This window comes from Saccopteryx leptura, chromosome 4 (genome assembly GCF_036850995.1).
Source record: "Saccopteryx leptura isolate mSacLep1 chromosome 4, mSacLep1_pri_phased_curated, whole genome shotgun sequence".
NCBI lineage: Eukaryota > Metazoa > Chordata > Mammalia > Chiroptera > Emballonuridae > Saccopteryx > Saccopteryx leptura.
In genome coordinates, this window is record NC_089506.1 from 120,903,038 (window position 1) to 120,921,182 (window position 18,145).

The 18,145-nt window shown below is 57.8% G+C and overlaps 1 protein-coding gene across 1 annotated transcript; it reads right to left on the bottom strand.

The window, feature by feature from the left end:
* Positions 1-143: 143 nt before the first annotated feature.
* Positions 144-18,091, bottom strand: EVPL (envoplakin). Its single transcript, XM_066381259.1, has 22 exons — positions 17,836-18,091; positions 15,066-15,165; positions 14,568-14,722; positions 14,338-14,464; positions 13,409-13,534; positions 13,191-13,229; positions 12,896-13,057; positions 12,708-12,815; positions 12,444-12,539; positions 10,640-10,765; positions 10,054-10,200; positions 9,660-9,814; positions 9,401-9,498; positions 8,932-9,104; positions 7,263-7,441; positions 7,029-7,167; positions 6,698-6,891; positions 5,730-5,880; positions 4,940-5,023; positions 4,705-4,815; positions 4,522-4,614; positions 144-3,834 (listed from the first exon to the last, which is right to left on the bottom strand). The coding sequence occupies exons 1-22, from the start codon at positions 17,919-17,921 to the stop codon at positions 391-393; spliced, it is 6,093 nt and encodes a 2,030-aa protein (XP_066237356.1). The 5' UTR covers positions 17,922-18,091; the 3' UTR covers positions 144-390.
* Between the last annotated feature and the right edge of the window lie 54 nt (positions 18,092-18,145).

An 18,145-nucleotide genomic window follows, 5' to 3' on the forward strand; every position in this document is an offset into this window, starting at 1 on the left:
CAAGGGCTGAACCCTCTGAGAGCACCCGTTTCCTATGAGGCCCAGTGGGCATGTTCACCCCCCTCCCCCAATCTGGGAAGAACTCAGGCAGTGGTGTCCCTTGTGCTCATGACCCAGGCAAATCCACTCTGCATTCCCAAATGTGAATGGGAGAATTGGTTTATTGGAAGTACTGGGTGGGGAAGGGGCAGATCTGCTGATCTCCGGGCCTGGAGATGGACTGGGCACCAAGGTTAGGGGAGGGAGCCCAACACCGTGAACATTGAGTAATAATAGAACAGGGATCAGACAGAAGGAAGACCCACTCCCTTGCCCATTAGGCTGCTCTGGGGTGCGGGGTGCAAGCATCCTACCGTCCCCTTCACATACACTCCCATGACTCTGCCCCTGTCAGCGCAGGGCACGCAATGGTGAGGTGGGGGAGGCTGAGCCAGAGCAGTGGTACCCCTCCAGCGCAGCTGGGAGGAGCAGCAGGCCGCTGAGGGGGTCTTTCCGGCAGCGCCCCATGGCCTCCTTGTAGCTCAGTCGCTCCTTGGAGATGGGGTCTGTCAGATCCTTCTCGTAGCTGGACTCATCCTGCAGGAGCTGGGCCAGCTCTTCACTGATCATTCTGGAGTGCACAGCCTGTGGAAGGGGGATGCGGCCTGTCCTCTTGGGGTCAATGAGTCCCCCGGTCAGGTGCTGCACCAGCAGGTGTGGGAACATGCTCTCCTGGGGCATCCAGCCCTTCTGGACAGCCTCGCCTACTGACAGCCTCTTCTTGGTGACAGGATCCTCGATGCCGGTGAAGGCCTTCTGGGCATTGAGCAGCCTCTGTGTTGAGGTGTTCTCAATGAGCCCCCTCTCCATGGCCTTGTGCACAGAGTAGCGCTCACGGCTGAGGAGGTCCACAATGCCCCCTGTGGCTGCCTGGGCCTCCAGCAGCTTCTGCCCAGTGATGGGGTCCAGCATGTTCTTGGCCATGGCCGTCTTGATGGTGCACTTGTTATCTGTGTTTGTGTCGTAGACCCCGGCAATGGGGAAGCTATCATCGCCAAGCCCGAAAAAGAAGCTGGAAGAGAAGTAACTGGTGTTCTGAGGGGCTGGGGAAGTTACCGGGGCCTTGGAGATGATGGAGCCGATGGAGACTGAGGAGCAGGGCTTGGTCTCCCCCGCCACCAGCAGGGCAAACTCAGAGATGGGGAGGTGGCCGTTCTTGTAGAGCTGGTACTCCTCCTTGGAGATGTGCCGGCAGCGCAGGGCGGCCTCAATGGAGTACTGCTTCCCACTCTTGCGATCCAGGAGCACTGACTCCTCCCCACAGGGGCCAGAGGTGGTGACCTCCTCCCAGTCACACTCGAGCTCCTGCAGCTGGAGGTACTGGCCTCGATTGATGATGCCTTTCTTGTAAGCCTCATACGGGGACATGTCCTTCCCCGTCTCGGGTTCCAAGATGGATATCTTGGTGGAAAGGTTGGTCTCTCGTGTCTGGGTCTCCTGGTTGAGCTCCTCCCGGCTCACCTTGGTGTGGAGGTCCCGGAGAGTCCTCTCCTTCTCGTAGATCTGGTCCTTCTCCTGGAGGATGGCTGCCTTGAGCTGCGAGAGCTCCTCGCCCTGCTGGGTGGCCCTCTGCCGCTCACTCTCCGTCTTCTGGCTGAGCAGCTTTGACTCCTCCTGCAGCTGCAGCACCTTCTGCTGCTTCTGCCTCTCCAGCTTCCGCAGCTCCTGCTGCAGCTGCCTGCACCCCTGGCTCGCCTGGTTCTGGGCCTTCCGGAGCTCGGCTTCCTCCCGGGCCCAGGTCCTGCTCAGTGCCTCAGCCCTATTGATCTGCTCCTGGAGGCGCTGCACCTCCTCCTCGCGGCCCTTCCGGCCCACACGCTCCCTATTGAGTGCCTCCCACACCCGGGACCGCTCGCTCTCCAGCACTGGGTCCTTCTCCACCCTGATCACTTCCTTGTAGATGGTCTTCTCTTGTGATTTGGTTTCCTGGAGGATGTCGATCTGGACCTGTAGGTTCTTGCACTCCCGATGCAGCTCCGTCACCTGGGCCTTCTCCTGGTCCAGGTCTTGCCGCAGGGCTTCCGTGGACTTCTCCAGACCTGGGTCCTTCTCCAGCTTGACCACTTCCTCCATGATGATCTTCTCCTGCACCGCCGGAGGCCGCTTCTCTAGTTCCTGGATCCGCAGGGTCAGCTGCCGCAGCTCCTTCTCCACGGCCAGCTTCTTGTCACGGTTCTCCTGGAAGCTGAGCAGGCCCTCCTTCTCTTCCACACCAGCCAGCAGCTGCTGCACCTCCCGCTCCAGCTGCCGCCGCCGGCCAACCTCCTCATCCAGGCTCTGGCTCAGCCGGCTGTGGTCCTCATGGAGCTTCGGGTCCTTCTGGGTGACCACCACCTCCTGCATCACCACCTTCTCCTTGGGCCGCCTCCGCTCCAGCAGCAGGTACTTGTTCTGCAGCTCATAGACCATGTCCTCGGCAGCACGCCGCTTCTGGGCCGCCTCCCGCACCTCCTGGCGGAGCCGCTCGGCCTCCTTCTCCAGGACTGGGTCCTTCTCGTGTCGTACCACCTCCTTGCTTACCACCTTGGTCTCCACCTTGGAGCGCTCCCTCTTCCACTCATCACGCTCCCCCTGCAGCCGGATGCGCTGCTCCTGGGCCCGCCCACTGGTGTTGACCAGCTCGTTGAGCTGAGCCTTCAGCCGGTCGACTTCCCGCAGCACCTCTGGGCTCCTCTCGAGCTTGACCACCTCCTGCGTCACCTCCTTGTACTCCACCAGAGGCTTTTGGGCCCGCAGGACCTCTAGGTCACACAGGAGCCTCTCTACCTCCTTCTCCACACCGCTCCTCCTGCTGGTGGTCTCCTGCAGCTCCTCCTTGAGCCGCACGATCTCCTGCTCCGTCTCCAGGTCCACCTGGAAGATCTCGTGGACACGCTCCTGCAGCTCCATCTTGGGCTTCTGCTTCTCCACCACACTGTACTTGTCCTGCAGCTCCTTCAGCTCCTTGGCCAGCATCGCGTTCTTACTCCTCTCCCCCTCCAGGAGGCTCCGCAGCCTGGATGTCTCCTTGACAAGGCCTGGGTCCTGCTCCACCTTTTTTGCCTCCTTCACGATCACTTTGGGCTGCACAGTACTGATTGCCAGCTCCAGGTCTTTGATGCGAGCCTGCAGCTGGACCACAGCCTCCTCGGCCCTCTTCCTCTGTGCGGCATCCTCCTCTATCTGCAGCCTCAGGACCCGGGTTGCCTTGACCATTTCCAGGTCCTTCTCCACTTTGACCACTTCTTTCACCAGGACCTTCTCCTTCACAGTCGCCTCCTTCTGCTCAAGGACCAGCAGCTCCTTCTTCAGCTCCTCCAGCTGGGCTGATATGGCAGTGTTCTCCCCCTGGAGGTGCTGGATCTCACTGCTGAGCTGGGATGCCTGGCTGTCCAGACTGGGGTCCTTCTCTATGTGGGTCACCTCTTTGGTCAGCAGATGAGGCTGCATGGTCTTCCTCTTGCTCTCCAGCTGGACGACCTTCTGGGCCATCACCTCCAGGTCTGCCTGTAGGCCGGCCCGCTTTCTGTCCTCATCCTCCACCTGGGACTTCACCCTGGACAGGCTGCTCTCCAGCTGGGGGTCCCGGTAAAACTCCACCACTTCCTTCTCCTCCAGCCTCTCCAAGGGCTGCTGGGTCCTCAGTTGTAGCAGCTGGTTTCTCTGCTCCTCCAGCTTGTGCTGCACCCGGGCCACCCGTTTTCTCTCCTCCTCTAGATGAGACTTCAGGGCCTCAGATTCCCTTTCTGCCTGGGCTGGTCCCTCAGACTGCTGCTGTGCATCATGGGTCACCAGGATGTCCTCACTGAGCTCCTTCTGCAGAGAGAGAGGAGGAAGGGGAGAGTACTGGGGAGGGGAAGAAATGAATTACCCCATTCCTCCTCACATCTGAGGTCAGAGACCCCTCCCTGCTTCCTGAGACATCCCTCCCAGTAGGTTCTTGGAGGTGGAACTAAGACCTGAAATGCATGGATGCAGGATTTGAGAGGACCCATTAATCCCATCATCTTAGGATGCAAGGCAGGGTTCGGGCCAAGTTTGCACTGGAACGTGCAAACAGGACAGGTGTTCCCTTCCAACCGTTCCCCCTTCCCCTTCCATCAGGGCTCCCAGAAATGGGTCCATCCCCCTCTGGGGGATGCTGGAGTACTTGTCTGGGTAGGAAAAGCTGGCAAGTCCCTTGCCCAGTCACCAAGAGTCATGGAGAGTTTTTGGCTCCTGGTCTCCCAGGTAGGAAACGTAGGTGGCCTCTTGCCCACTGCTGGGTCCTAAGGCTAAAGAATGCAGGGATTTTCTCCTGTCCCCACTGGGGAACTATGCAGTGACTAAGCCGTGAGCCTCCTGAATGACCCCCCAGGACCTTCCTCTGAGATGCAGACCAGCCTGCAGCGCCCCTGGGGAGAGAGCTTGGGGAGGCAGAGCCCCAGGACTGCAGTGGGGGGAGGGGTCAAGGAAGTCTGCCAGGCTGCCTCGGTGGGAACAGAGTGGGCATCCTCCCCATACCTTCTCTAGCATCTTCCTGGCAAACTCCAGCTGCTGTAGCTGCTGCTGATGTACAGCCACAGCCTCAGTGTAGGCCTTTGTCAGCTGCTTCTCCTAGAGAGGCCAAAGGGGGAGGCGAGGGGAGGGCAGGGTCAGCTCTGCCCCAGAGGCTACAGAGCTGGTGCCCACTGGGTCCTGTCTCACCTGGTCCTGGATGCTCTCCTGCAGGGGAGCCACTTGGGGTCTCTTGGGGGCCAATGCTGCCTGGGTGGGCTCCAAGGAGCAGCGGTAGGTGTCTGCCTGCAGCTCATAGTCCTGAGCAGGGAGGAAAGGACAACAGGCTGGCAGTCAGTGAGGGAAGCTGGGGTGAAAAACCAGGAGATTGGCAGGAGGGAGGGAGGATGGATAAAGAGGGACCAATAGAAGTAACGCCACTCACCCGGAGAGCCACCTGCAGGTCCTGGGAGAGGCAGGATGCCGTGGCCCTGTCACACTCCCGGCCCTGGACCTCTTGCAGCAGCCTCTGCAAGAATTGGGGTCAACAACGCCACTCACAGGACTCTCCTCCAGCCAGAGGCCTCCAGGGCCACAGGCAGGAGCAGGAAGGCTTCTATGCAAAACTGCCCTTCCCTTTCTCTGACCCACCATGGCCTGGGCTTAGGACATTTCATCCCTTCTACCTGGCCACCCTGTCTATTCCTCAGGCCTTAGCTTGGATGTCGGCTCCTTCTAGAGCGCTTGTCCTGCCCCCCACCCATGTCCTGCCAGCAGCTCCCACAGCACTCTGGCTTCTCCGCCAAGCACTTACCAGCACCGTGACCTGTGCACTCTGGCCTTCTGCCAGCCTGTGCTGCCTGAGAGCTGAGCTGTGCCCTAGCCCCTCGCTCATTACCAGTACATAGTAGGGGCCGGGCAAGTATGAGGAAGAGAATGCAGTAGGAGTGGAACTACCAGAAGCATAGAGCCCACTGCCCACCTAGGACCACAGTGATGGGTTGGCCATTGCTGGGAGCAAAGTGGAGCATTTTGGGGGAGGTTGATGATGACCCAAGACCTCTATGGTCTGAGCTATAAGGTCTTTTGGAACACTGGCCACTAGGGGACCAGAAGCACACAGGGGGCTCTCCCTGGGGGAGACAGGCTGCCAGGGAGGTAGATGTGGCTTGAGGCCCCAGCTCTGGGCAGGGGCCAGACCTACCCCCATATCACCTAAAGCCCCAACTCCTCACCTTCTGCACCTGCAGCTTGTAGGCGATCTGGCTGGGCCCGTCGCTGGGCCGCACCTGGTTGTGGGGCAGGTGCTCCAGCCAGGAGCTCAAGTTGTCCCTGCAGTTCTTAAACTGCTGGTAGGTGAGGCCGGCATCCTGCACCATCTTCTCCCTGCATAAGATGAGACCCAGAGCAGAGATGAGAGCTGCAGTGAGGGGTGCACAGAGGAGGCTGGTGGCTGCCTCCCTCACTGGGACAGGTCAGGAGGCCTGAGTGACCACCATACTGATTCCTATCTCTGACTCTGTGCTGGACCTGGGCATTCTTTCTTTTCTTTTTTTTAAGAGAGAAGCAGACAGACATGTAGGGAGAAAGATGAGAAGTATCAACTATATTTGTATCACTTTAGTTGTTCATTGATTGCTTCTCATACTTGCTTGACTGGGGGGCTAAAGTCAAGCCAGTGACCCCTTGCTCAAGCCAGCAACCCCGCACTCAAATCTGGCGACCTTCAGGTTTCAAACTTGGGACCTTAACACCCTAGGCTGACGCTCTATCCACGGCACCACCACCAGTCAGGGAGACCTGGGCACTCATAGATGGGTCAGTCTCTGCCAGGTACTATTCTGGAGGTTAAGTGCTGCTATTATCCCATTTTATTTATTTATTTAATTTTTTTTTATTTATTGGTTTTAGAAATAGAGGAAGGGGGAGAGAGAGAGAAACATCGATTTATTCTACTGATTTATTTATTCACTGGTTGACTCTTCTAAGTGCCCTGACTGGGGACTGAACCCACAACCTTGGCATATTGTGATGATGCTCTAACCAATTGAGCTACTTGGCCAGGGCTATTATCCCATTTTAGAGGTGAGGAAACTGAGCCTCAAGAAGGTGAAGTCTCCAGTCCAACATCACATAGCTTGTCAGCAGCAGCTGCTGTGCACTGTGGGGGCGTGCCCAGAGCCCTGATGATCCCGGCACTCACCGCAGGTCCAGCTGGTCTCCCACGGCGTGGTAGCGGTCAGTGAGGGCTTGCACCTGGCGCTGCTGGCGCGGCAGGTCTTGGCTGAACTCCTGGAAGTTATTCTGCAGCGCACTGCACGCATGCTCGGTGGCCTTCAGCTCACGGTGCAGCCCCAGTACACAGGCCTGTTGCTCCAGCAGCTCCCTTCGCTGGTGCTGGAGGAGGAGGGGGCACAGTGAGACAGACCTCAATGGTTACATGAGATGCCACATCTACCCTCAACTCCCAACCTGCTCCCAAAAGCTTGTTCAGGCTGTGACCCCTCCCGCCCTGAGGCTGCCTGGCCCCTCACCTGCAGTTCATTGACCCTCTCCTGCAGGGCACCCGGGCCAGCAGGGATGGGGGCCTCCTGTGCCAGTGTGGACTCGAAACCTCGGATGACCCTGTCTGTATCCTGGATCTGCCGTTCCAGACCCAGGGCAGCCTTGGCTCTGCAGCAGGGGAGGCAGAGCTGTCAGTCACCCCCTTGGCCACACTCCTGCTGCCCCACCCAGTGGTCCCCTCTTGTTGTTCCCAGAGCACTCACTTCTCCCAATAGAGGCTGCAGAGAACCTGTACATCACTGTACTTGTTCTTGAGGTTGTTGAGGGCCACAGGCAGGTGCAGGGCAGCAGGGCCCAGGGGCCGCACCGACAGGAACACTTCACACTCCTGCTGCGCTGCCTCCTTCTCTACTCCCAGGCTTTGCAGCTGCTGGGCTGTGTCCTGGGGCAGGGCAGGGGTCAGGGATCTGTGTTCTGGGCAGAGGGGTTTCAAACAGCCCTTCTGCCAGATCTACCTAACTGTTCACAAGCCTGAGAGTGTGATGGGTATGTTTCAGGCCCAGGCTAGAGATCTGGGAACAGTCCTGGCCCCATTACTCCCCATATGGATGACCTTGGGCAAGTGAACCTTTCTGAACCTCAGTTTCCTCATCTGAGGAATGATTGATGGAGGGATGAAATGAGACTGTGCATGTCAGGAGCTCAATGGCACCAGGTACTCGGTTGCCCACTGTGGTCTTCATGTCATGATCATGCCCACAAACCTTCAGTCCCCTGCCCCATCGCAGGTCAGGCAACAAGGCACTTACTCCATTCACTTGGGGTTATTTGGTTCATTTTTAAAATAATTTTTCATACATCTGTTCCATAAGTCATAGGTGCCAACACTGTACCATAGTCCACCCCCTTCCAGTCTAACTGGACTTCTGTGGACCCCTAACATCCCTGATGGGGTGGGGGCTGTGACTTCAAACCCAAGGATCTATTTGGGGATTGCTTGGGCCCAAGAGAGCTGTCATGTCCCAACCAGTGCCTTACCACAGGGTCTAACAGCCCAGAGCCCTGTCAGATTCAGAGCGTCCCCTGGAGTCAGCAGAGGGATTCCCCTCCCAGTCCCACAGGGAGCACCCAGTGCATGCCCTGATAGACAACCTGCATGCTCATCTCCACTTGAAGGCATCTCAGGACCCAGCCTGCAGCACCTCAAGGTCACCTTTCTCTCCTGGGAGCCTTCCTGCCCTGCCTACCCTCTGACCCAGCTGAAATGCTGCCTCCTTCTACTTGCGGTGTATTATTCAGTGAAAGTCACAGACGCACAGCAATTTGAAAACAACATGACCTTAATTTTAAAAACCAAACCCAAACAACATATTTGAATAGAAACCTGTTCAGAAGGGTATAACCCAAATTGCCACCCCTAATCCCACCCCAGGTGTGAGGAAGGGACAGGCTTTCACTGTTCTTTTGTTTACTCTGCAGCCTCTCCAGGGAGGCTGCTGCCCACCCCCATCCCTGCACACTCCGCCCCCAGCTTCCCTGAGAAATCACCCTGAAGACACTTCAGGCTTTCTTGCTGCCTTCCTGTGCCTCCCAGGACACCTCCTGGGTCTGGGTGACTGGGTGTTTACTTTGAGTCTTGCCCCTTTAGAATCTTCCCAGGCCTTACTACACTTTATCCTTCTGATAACCAAATGAATAGGGCATTATAGTACCTGTTTTCAGAGATGAGGAAACCAAGGCCCAAAGAGGTTAAGTGAATTGCCCAAGGTCACAGAGCTGGTCAGCAGAGGAGCCAGGATAGGAACCAGTTTGTGTGCATCCTGGACCTTTCATCAACCTTGGGGCCTGTGGCTGCTCCCACGCTTGTCTCATCTTGTTCTGTGCTCCCCCAGGGCAGGGCCATGTCTTACCCAGTTGCCCTGGCTCGCCCACCTTGTGGCTTCGGATGCGACCCTCCAGGTCCTCCAGCAGTGTGCTGCGGCTCAGTGGGGCCCGGGCCCAGGCCAGCAACTGCTTCTCTATCTGCCCCAGGTCCCTGTCCAGCCGCATCATCTGTGTCAGGAGCTTCTGGGCTTGTGGGTCGGCTGTGGCTGAGCCAGTCATAGCTGGGGCACAGGGTGCCTGTGAGGCTCTAGGGCCGACCTTGCACCTGCCCGTCCACCTGAGGGGCTAGCTACCCCCTGAGTGCCCGCAGAGGGTCCTGTGTGGGCTAGGGCGCGAAGGGGCAGGGCCAGGCCTGAGGGAAGGACAGCTCCAGGGACTTGCCAACCCGGGAGATGGAATCTGCAGAGCAGACATCCCTAGCCCAGGCCAGCCTTGCCCACCAGGAGCGGCCACAGTAGGAGTCTACTCCCTTTATCCCAGTAACCTCCCACCCCACACCCCAGCCAGCCCTTGGTACCCTGCTGGCCAGGCTGTAAGGGCTCAGCAACACTGGCCTTCAGGCGGCTCTGGACTGTGGCCAATTTCTGCTTCAGGGCCTGCAGCTCCGAGGCCAGCCTGGATGGAGGAGGAGATCAGGGAAGGATGTCCCTCCTCACCACCACCCCCCAAGCCACGCAGACACTAGTCCAGGTGAAAGTCAGGCAATGGCCTTAAACCCCACAGGGCCAGTCCCCATAGCCTGCCCCCTGCCCCTGAGGCACCCCAGGCAGACCCACTTGGAGACCCTGTTTATGGCTTCAGGGTCCGGAGCTGGGATACAGAAGCAGGCAGCTGGGGCACGCTTGGTCTCCCCGCCCAGGCCCTGAATGACCCAGGTGTGTGGGTCAGTGTTGTCCATCAGCGTGTACCGCTCACCCCGCAGCAGCTGTGCCTGCGGGGCAGGTGGGAGGGGCTCATGTAGGTTGAGGGGCAGGGGCCAGAGAAGGGGCCGAAGCCAAGCTAGAGTAGGGATTGGAGATGGGGACGGGATGGGGACAGGGATGGGGACAGGTTAAGGGACAGGTATAGGGACAGGAGCTGGGCAGGGGCAGGAATTGGAGAGGACTAGGTCTGGGGCAGGGGTGGTGCTGGGAATGGGTAGAAGTGGGGCAAAAAGGGCTGAGCCTGTACTTCTCCTGTGTCCCAGTCACAAATGCTATCCACGTGCAGAGATGGCTGGGGTGTGTTCCTGCGCTGTGGCAGAGGGACCAACTCCTGGCAACGCCGCTGTAGGTCCCCAATGGTCTTCTCAGCCATGGCTAGTTTCTTCTCCTCTGTCTGTGGGGTCCCAGAGAGTGGGGGCTTATGCCAGGCTCACCCCACACCTACCCCCCAAGAGAGCCAGGGATCTAGCCTTCATGAAGATGTCTAGATCAGCAAAATAAAAGGAGCTCCTCCCTGGGGGCCCAGGATGTGGGGGTCTGCTGGGTGGAGTGACTGGGGGCTCCCAGAATCATCTAGGCCTCCAGAATGGGAACTGGGGTGGCCGCAGAGCAATCCTGGAGACCCTGTCACATTGCAGGCAAGGAAACTAGATCCAGGGAGAGGAAGAGCTTGCTGGTAACAGACCAGCCTCCTCTTGCTAGAGTGATCCCTTCCTTCTGGGCCTCATCCCCCAAGCCAGGGCTCAGGCAGGACTAGATGCCTGGGAGTGGTGAGGCCCAGACCCATGGGTGGGCCCCATTCCCAAGAGTGGGGTGGGTGGGGGCCGTCTCACCTCTAGCTGTCGTAATAACTCTGTGGGGCCACCAGGGAGCCCCTCAGGGGCAGGACCATACTGGATATCCAGGCTGGAGTTGAGATTTTCCAGGGTCTGGCTGACAGAGTCGGCCTCTTCCTGGAACTGAGGTCAGTGGGTGATCAAGCAGAGCCCAGGGTGTGGCACTGCCAGTCAACCCAGAAAAACAGCTAAATGCAAACCGGCTAAACCCAAACTTCCACTTGTCCCCACACTGCTGGCCCTTCCACCGGGGAAGTGGGCCCTCCTTAACTGAAGTCCTCTGCAAATGGGGCCTTTTTGGTTCAATGAATTTAATTTCCTTTAGTGTTATGAACACTTTGGCTTCGTCTTTCCTGCACAGATGAAGGGCACTGCCTCTGTGGCCTCCCTCCAGCAGCTGCCCTTGTCCTGGCTGGGACTGGGGTAGGACTCGGGGTGGGTATCGGAGATGTGGAAGCTGGGATGTACTTTAAAGAAACATCCCACTGCTTGGTGACACTACAAAATTCTTGTCGATGGGTGCGATGTGATATTGGTTATAGAGAAAAAAAGAAAAAACCCCTTGGCATTTGTTTCTCTCTATGTATATGAAACATTTTGCGTGAAAAGTTACCTCAAAAAGTCCCTGTTGTGTATTATATTAATTTTTCTCAACGCTTTTTAGTTTTGTATTTTCTAAGGAAGTTTATCCAGACTTCTTTCTTAATATCCCCACCACATTCATGAAATCTTTTTTCTTTTTTTTTTTTTGGAAACAGGAGGCAGTCGGACAGACTCCCGCATGTGCCCGACCGGGATCCACCCGGCACGCCCACCAGAGGGCGATGCTCTGCCGCAATCAGAGCCATTCTAGCGCCTGAGGCAGAGGCCACAGAGCCATCCTCAGCGCTTGGGCCAACCTTGCTCCAATGGAGCCCTGGCTGCGGGAGGGGAAGAGAGAGACAGAGAGGAAGGAGAGGGGGAGGGGTGGAGAAGCAGATGGGCGCTTCTCCTGTGTGCCCTGGCCGGGAATCGAATCCGGATCTCCTGCACGCCAGGCCGACGCTCTACCATTGAGCCAACCGGCCAGGGCTGAAATCTTAACACCATAGATATGCTGTGTATCCTTTCTGTGTATATCTGTGATTTACCCATAAAAAGGGTGGCACCTTTTTTTTATTCTTTTTTTTTTTTTTTACAGAGACAGAGAGAGAGTCAGAGAGAGGAATAGACAGGGATAGACAGACAGAAAGGGAGAGAGATGAGAAGCATCAATCTTTTTTTGTTGGGAGAGAGATGAGAAGCATCAATTGTTTTTTTGTTGCGCATTGCGACACCTTAGTTGTTCATTGATTGCTTTTTTATATGTGCCTTGACTGCGGGCCTTCAGCAGACCGAGGAACCCCTTGCTTGAGCCAGTGACCTTGGGTCCAAGCTGGTGAGCTTTTGGTCAAACCAGATGAGCCCATGCTCAAGCTGGCGACCTCGGGGGTCTCGAACCTGGGTCCTCGGCATCCCAGTCCAACGGTCTATCCACTGTGCCACCGCCTGGTCAGGCTTTTTTTTATTCTTCAGAACCAATTTTCACTCTTCTGGGAGTGATATCTCTGTGTTGAGAATGTCATTGTGACATTATTTTCCCTCTGGAACCTAGTCACAGAGACACACCTCTGTCATTTTATGAGGCACCTTGTCTCCCATAATGCAAGTGTGTCCTGTGGTGTTCTTCAGGCACTTCTGTGCTCCAGCCAGGGACCTGGTGGTCAACCCACTCCCTCCTCCTGCCCAGCACTCGCCCCCCCAGCCCTGCCCACATGTTCACCCTACGGTAATCCTCAACGTGCTGCAGATGGCTCTCCTGGCAGATGCACAGGTTCAGGAAGTTCTGCCACTCCATCTTTAGGGCCTCCTGGTGGACCTGGGGATAGCAGCATGGAGACTTTGGACCCTGTCCACTTGGCTAGCTCTGCTTGCTGTCCCCAACCTGGGCCATGTCTCCCTTTCCCTCTCCCCAGCCTCCCTGGGAAGCCCTCAATTGAGGGAAAGGGGGTCCCCGAGGAAGCAGGGAGTCCCTGGGCCTTGGCACCTGGATGGGTCCCACGGCGGGATGGCCGAGCTCTATCATGCGCTCCCCGTCGTCCTCCAGCTGATTCACACACTGCTCCTGAACGAGCAGCTCCTGCTGCTTGAAGTGCTGGGGAAGAGGAGCACACAGGCAGGCCTGAGTATGAGGAGGCCCTCGTCCCCCACGCCCGCCCAATCTCCCCTCCTGACCTCATACTCCTGCCGCAGGCCCACAGGGTCCACCATGAGGTCGCTCCAGTCCTGCTGCAGGATTCGTTGCTGCTGCTGGGCCAGGGTGTTCAGCTGGCGCGTGCAGCCCTGCAGGTGCGTGTACAGGCTGCCCAGGCTCTGCCCGCGCCACGAGGCCGCCTTCTGTGCTCGTGGAGAGAAAGGGGAGCAAGGCACGTCATCAGGCTACACCCAGAAACACTAGTCCAGTCAAGGGTGCAGGCAGCCAGGCCCAGCCCGCTCTCAGCCCACCAGCTGGGCCCTTCCTCCTGCTCACCAGTAGGTCCCGGTATTGGCTCCTGATGGTGGTCGCATCCTGCCTCAGTCAATGGGGAGAAAATGCAGGCCCAGTGAGAGGCAGGTACAGGGGAGAGCACACCCATGCCCTGGCTGACTGGGGCTCCCTTCTTCGTCCCTTGCCTGAGGCCAGTGGACCTAGTTCAGGCTCTGATGGGAGAAAGAGGACTGGGACACGTGTGCAGAAGGCTCACCCACCGGCCCCACGAGGTTCCGCAGCTGCTGCCCATAGGCGTCGATCTCCTTCTGCAGGATGTTGTGTTCAGCAATCTGTTGCTCCAGCTCTGCCATGCCTGGCCCGAACTGACCCTCGTGGGTCTGCTTCTGCAGAAGAGCCGCACTCAGCTCTGCATCGGGCCTAGGGGTAGGAGCCATCCCTGTCCTCCCTTGCCTGCCCTGCATCCCCATCAGCAGGAGTGGAGCTAGTCATTTGGGCAGAGGATGGACAAGCTAGGAGAATATCCTGGGTGAAGAGCTAGCAGCTTCACCATTGGGGACCTGCCATTCTCCAGCGGTCCTAGCTAAGGCCTGGGCATCACCACGACTGCAGTCCCTGAATCCCACTGGTGCCCAGGGTGTGGGTCGCAGCCTCTGAAAACTCTCCCCTTCTTCCCTGACTCCTTCCAGCCCTGGTCTCAGTGCCTCCTGCCTGCACACCTCCAACCATGCTGCCAGAGCCTGAGCATGGCCTCCCCATGGTCCCTTTATTGTCATCATGGTACTACCCCCTCTGTTGTGGCGTCAAAGCACAATTCCTCACTCAGGGTGAGGGTAGGGTGCCTGCCTGTGATCTGGATCTGCCTGCTTACCCAGAAAACCCCACTTCCTGTCACACCCTAGGCTTCCTGTGGCAGGAGCTTCTGTTCCCTCTTTTTGGAGTGTTCTCTCCTCACCATTTTACTGCATCCTAGCCAAGCCTTTCCACCTCTCTGAGAGCTCTGAGCCTCCTCTTGCAGGAAGCCTTCCCTGACTGCATGGTCTACTCCATCTCTCCCTTTCCAGATCCCTAAGCACCTCCAGGTCAAAGCACACGGTCAGGCCCCTGATGACACTCTATTGCTCTGATTACTGCTGGGTGTGACTTCCAGCTCCTTGAGGAGTCTTCAACATTGGGGATGGCCCCTGACCTGTTTCTGCTCCAGCACCCGTGCCCAGTCGACCCTGGGCCCCATATTGGGTGGCAGCACCATCTTCTCATATAGGGCACGGTATTCGGCACACTCATGGGTCACCCGCTCGTGCAGCTGCTTGATGCTGCCAAGGAGACAGCCAGGAAGTCAGGGCGAGGCAGAGGGCTTCCTTGGAACCACCGCTGCCTCCACCCTTGAGCTCAAGCCCCTGCCACCACACCACTCACTCCTTCTCAATCTCCTCAGCCTGCGGGTGCTTGAGCCGCCGGGCTTTATCCACGTCCAGGAAAAGGTCCTTCAGCAAAACCTCAGCCTCCTTCAGGCTGCGGCCTGCCTCCTGCTGGTGCTGCAGGGCCTGGCTCTGCTTGCTGTGCAGCCGGTCCTGAGGATGTGGGTCGGCATCCTCACTGCCCATCACTGCCTCCGAGCCCCACCCTGAGGAACCCTGCTGCACTGGCCAACATTGGAGCCCACACTGACAGAGGGACAGGCCCAGGGCATCTGCAGGGAAAGGTCAAGGACACAGGGAAGGCCTACGCCCCCAAGCCCCTTTGACACCCTCCCCCAAGTTTGAAGCCCAGTAGGCCTCTTTCCCAGTGTTTGGGAAGTGACCAATGAAGAACAAAGGTCATCTGTCCTATCTTTACCATGACCAGTGGACATCCCAGGGTATGTCAATAGGCCTCCCATGCCCCCATACCTGCTATTTGTCCCCCAGGCCTCACCTGCTGCAGCCTCTTCTGAGTCTCTAAGATGTTCCTCTCTACCTGGTCAGCATTGGCCTGCATGCGGGAGATTAACACGGCCAGCTCCTGGGTGGCGGTTCTATTGGGTGATGGAGACAGAGGCCAGCATGATTGAAAAAGGTACCTCTGTTCCCTTTGGGCAGAGGCCTGCCCACCCAAGTGGGGTCCCCTGCCTCCCCAACCCTATGCTGCCCTCCAGCCAGGCTCACTGCCCTGGAGGGAAGAATCTAAGGTCTGGGGAGCTCTAGTCTCCCCGAAGAAGGCTGAGATACTCTGTCGGGGGGAGCTCTGCCTCCAATTAGGCATCAGAAAGTGAGAGCCCCAGGTGTGTATGGCACTGTGGAGTAGGCTGACCTCACTGTCCTGGCAGTGAATTCCAGACTCCACCCAGCGCCCTGCCTGGTGGGCCAGCAGCCCAGGGAGTGAATCACCAGCTCAGCCTAACACCCGACAGGATGGTTGGGCCTTGGGGAGGGGCAGCTGGGCTGGCTGGGGGCTAGGGAGCAGCAGCATGTCCCCACCCCAACTTCCTCCCATCCCAGCCCTGTCTCCGCCTACAGCCCCAGACTTGGCCTATGCCTAGCTCCATCCAGAGGAACCACATTGCACTGAAGCATGCAGGGCCGAGAGATTGCCAAAGCACCCCAACATTTTCTAGATTTCCGGGTTCTGAGCCCCAATTGGAACCTGGCTTGCTCATCTAGCAGCTTCTTTAGGGCACCTATTGTATGCTTGAGCTCATTCTCTGGGGCCTAGAGGGTCAAGAAGACCTAATGAAAGGAAGAGTGGTCTAAGCCTTAAGAACATAGTACCCTGTGAGGTCACAGTCTTAGAGAAGGGAAGACTTCACAGAGCTGGTCCTTGAACCAGGGATCAAAGGATGAGCCCTCCACGTGGTGCAGCAAAAACCCAGTCTCGGCCCTGGCCGGTTGGCTCAGCGGTAGAGCGTGGGCCAGGCGTGCGGGGGACCCGGGTTCGATTCCCGGCCAGGGCACACAGGAGAAGCGCCCATTTGCTTCTCCACCCCCACCCCCTCCTTCCTCTCTGTCTCTCTCTTCCCCTCCCGCAGCCGAGGCTCCATTGGAGCAAAGATGGCCCGGGCGCTGGGGATGGCTCCTTGGTCTTTGCCCCAGGCGCTAGAGTGGCTCTGGTTGCGGCAGAGCGGTGCCCCGGAGGGGCAGAGCATCGCCCCCTGGTGGGCAGAGCATCGCCCCTGGTGGGCGTGCCGGGTGGATCCCGGTCCGGCGCATGCGGGAGTCTGTCTGACTGTCTCTCCCCGTTTCCAGCTTCAGAAAAATACAAAAAAACAAAAACAAAAAAAAAAACCCAGTCTGGAAGAACTCTGACTAGACAGCTGAGTTTGATTCTTCTCTATCACTACTGCTGTGTGGTCATGGGCAAGTTACTTAACCTCTCTGTGCTTGAGGTTCCCCACTTATAAAGTGGGGCTAATATCTACCTCATGTTTATTGTGTTAAGAGAACGAATCCATCTGAAGTGTCCAGCAGGGAGCCAGTGCAGAATCAGCATCTAGTAAGTGTTGTTTTTACTCTACTAGGAAGTAAGTGCTGTGAAAGCAGGGGCCTGTTAGTTCTGTTTGCGGGGGCATCCCCAGTGCCTAGAAGTCTTGGCACACACAGCAGAGTGCAGTAAGTATATGTTGAACAAGTGGGTTGCATGTGATGGGAATGAGGAGCCGTCTTGTGGATAGAGATGCCCTGACCAGGATAGGCTGCCTGGGGATGGGGAGCTGTGAGTTCGGAGCCCTGGGTACCTGTCCTTAAGTCTGACCTTCTGGGAGGCCTGCTCCCACCAGGAGGAGCACACTCCACACTGGGCAGGGCTCAGGAGCCCCAGGGAGGACAGGTCACTTCAATGAGAGTCTTAAGTGCAGTCTTTCCTGTCTACTCAAAAGCCCAACCTCCCGTCTATCCACAATCCCAGTCTCCATGTTATCACCCATTATCCTGATCTCTATCAGGATAATAGGCTTTTCTTCTCCATTCTCATTTCCGCCCTCAGCACCCATGTGAACTGCCACCCCCATCCTGCAGAGGGGGCTGATGTAGTGAGCAGGAAGATGCTGGTCAAGTCTGTCTGCATGCCATGGGGCTTTGGGGAGCCTGGCCGGCCCTGCAAGGTGCTGGGTGAACCAACGGAAGCTCTGAGGAGCTCTGGGTCCTACGGGCCATTCCCCTTACCTACAGCACCCCTTAATACACCCACACGGTGAAGAAATCACCCCAACTCTGGACAAAACTCTCAAGGCCTGCAGCGACAGCCTCGTGGAGAAAGCTGCACCCCATCCGCAGCTCCCGGCTTTTCTGGCCTCAGGCCTTCTATCCACCCTGTACCCAGGTCCCAAGGGGCATCCCAGCCAAGCAGAGCCTTTGGGGCAGAGCCATGAACAGGAACCAGACATTCTGGTCCCCTGGTCTCAGCAGAGGAAGGCAGTGCTTAAGCCCCTGTCCAACAGGACTCCTTCAGAGTGGCCTCAACTCCCAACCCCCAGCCCTTCTTCCCCCGCCCCCACCCACCAGAATGCAGGGAGCCCCAAGCTATCTCTGGCCTCTTGCCAGGGCTGGAGCTAGGCCTGGGACAGGGAGAGAGTCCACCTCCAGGCCCTTTGGCCTCAGGACACCAAATGCCAGCACATGGCTGGTCCTAAGCTCTGGGCTGCACTTCCAGGTGGCTGGAGCACCTGGGTCTGGCCCCACTCTGTCTGGCCCCATTCTCCAGCCCCACTCACCCGCTGTGCTTGCTGGGAGAGCCCTTGGCCGGGGAGCCCTTGGGGGACCCCTTTCCCTGGGAGCCTTTGCTCAGCCCCTTGAACATGGTGTTGAAGGCAGGTGCTGGCTCAGGCTGGGCTCGGTGGCAGGTGACGGCGTATGTCCTCGCTGGCAGCTTGGCTGGGCTCTGGTGAGGTAGGATGACCAGGCAGGGGGAGGAAAGGCGGTTTCTGGGAGGCCCCTCTCTGCAGGTGAGGGCTGGCAGCTGCGCATGCACCCACACTTGCCCACATGCACACCCTGTCCTGCACAACCAGTTTGGGAGGAAAG

Excerpts from the sequence above, each read along its gene's own strand:
- EVPL (XM_066381259.1), bottom strand. The coding sequence starts at position 17,921 with ATGTTCAAGGGGCTGAGCAAAGGCTCCCAGGGAAAGGGGTCCCCCAAG. Across the intron at positions 15,166-17,835 it reads TCTCCCAGCAAGCACAGCGG|AACCGCCACCCAGGAGCTGG; the intron begins GTGAGTGGGGCT and ends ATCACCCAATAG. Across the intron at positions 5,881-6,697 it reads GGAGACCAGCTGGACCTGCG|GGAGAAGATGGTGCAGGATG; the intron begins GTGAGTGCCGGG and ends CATCTTATGCAG.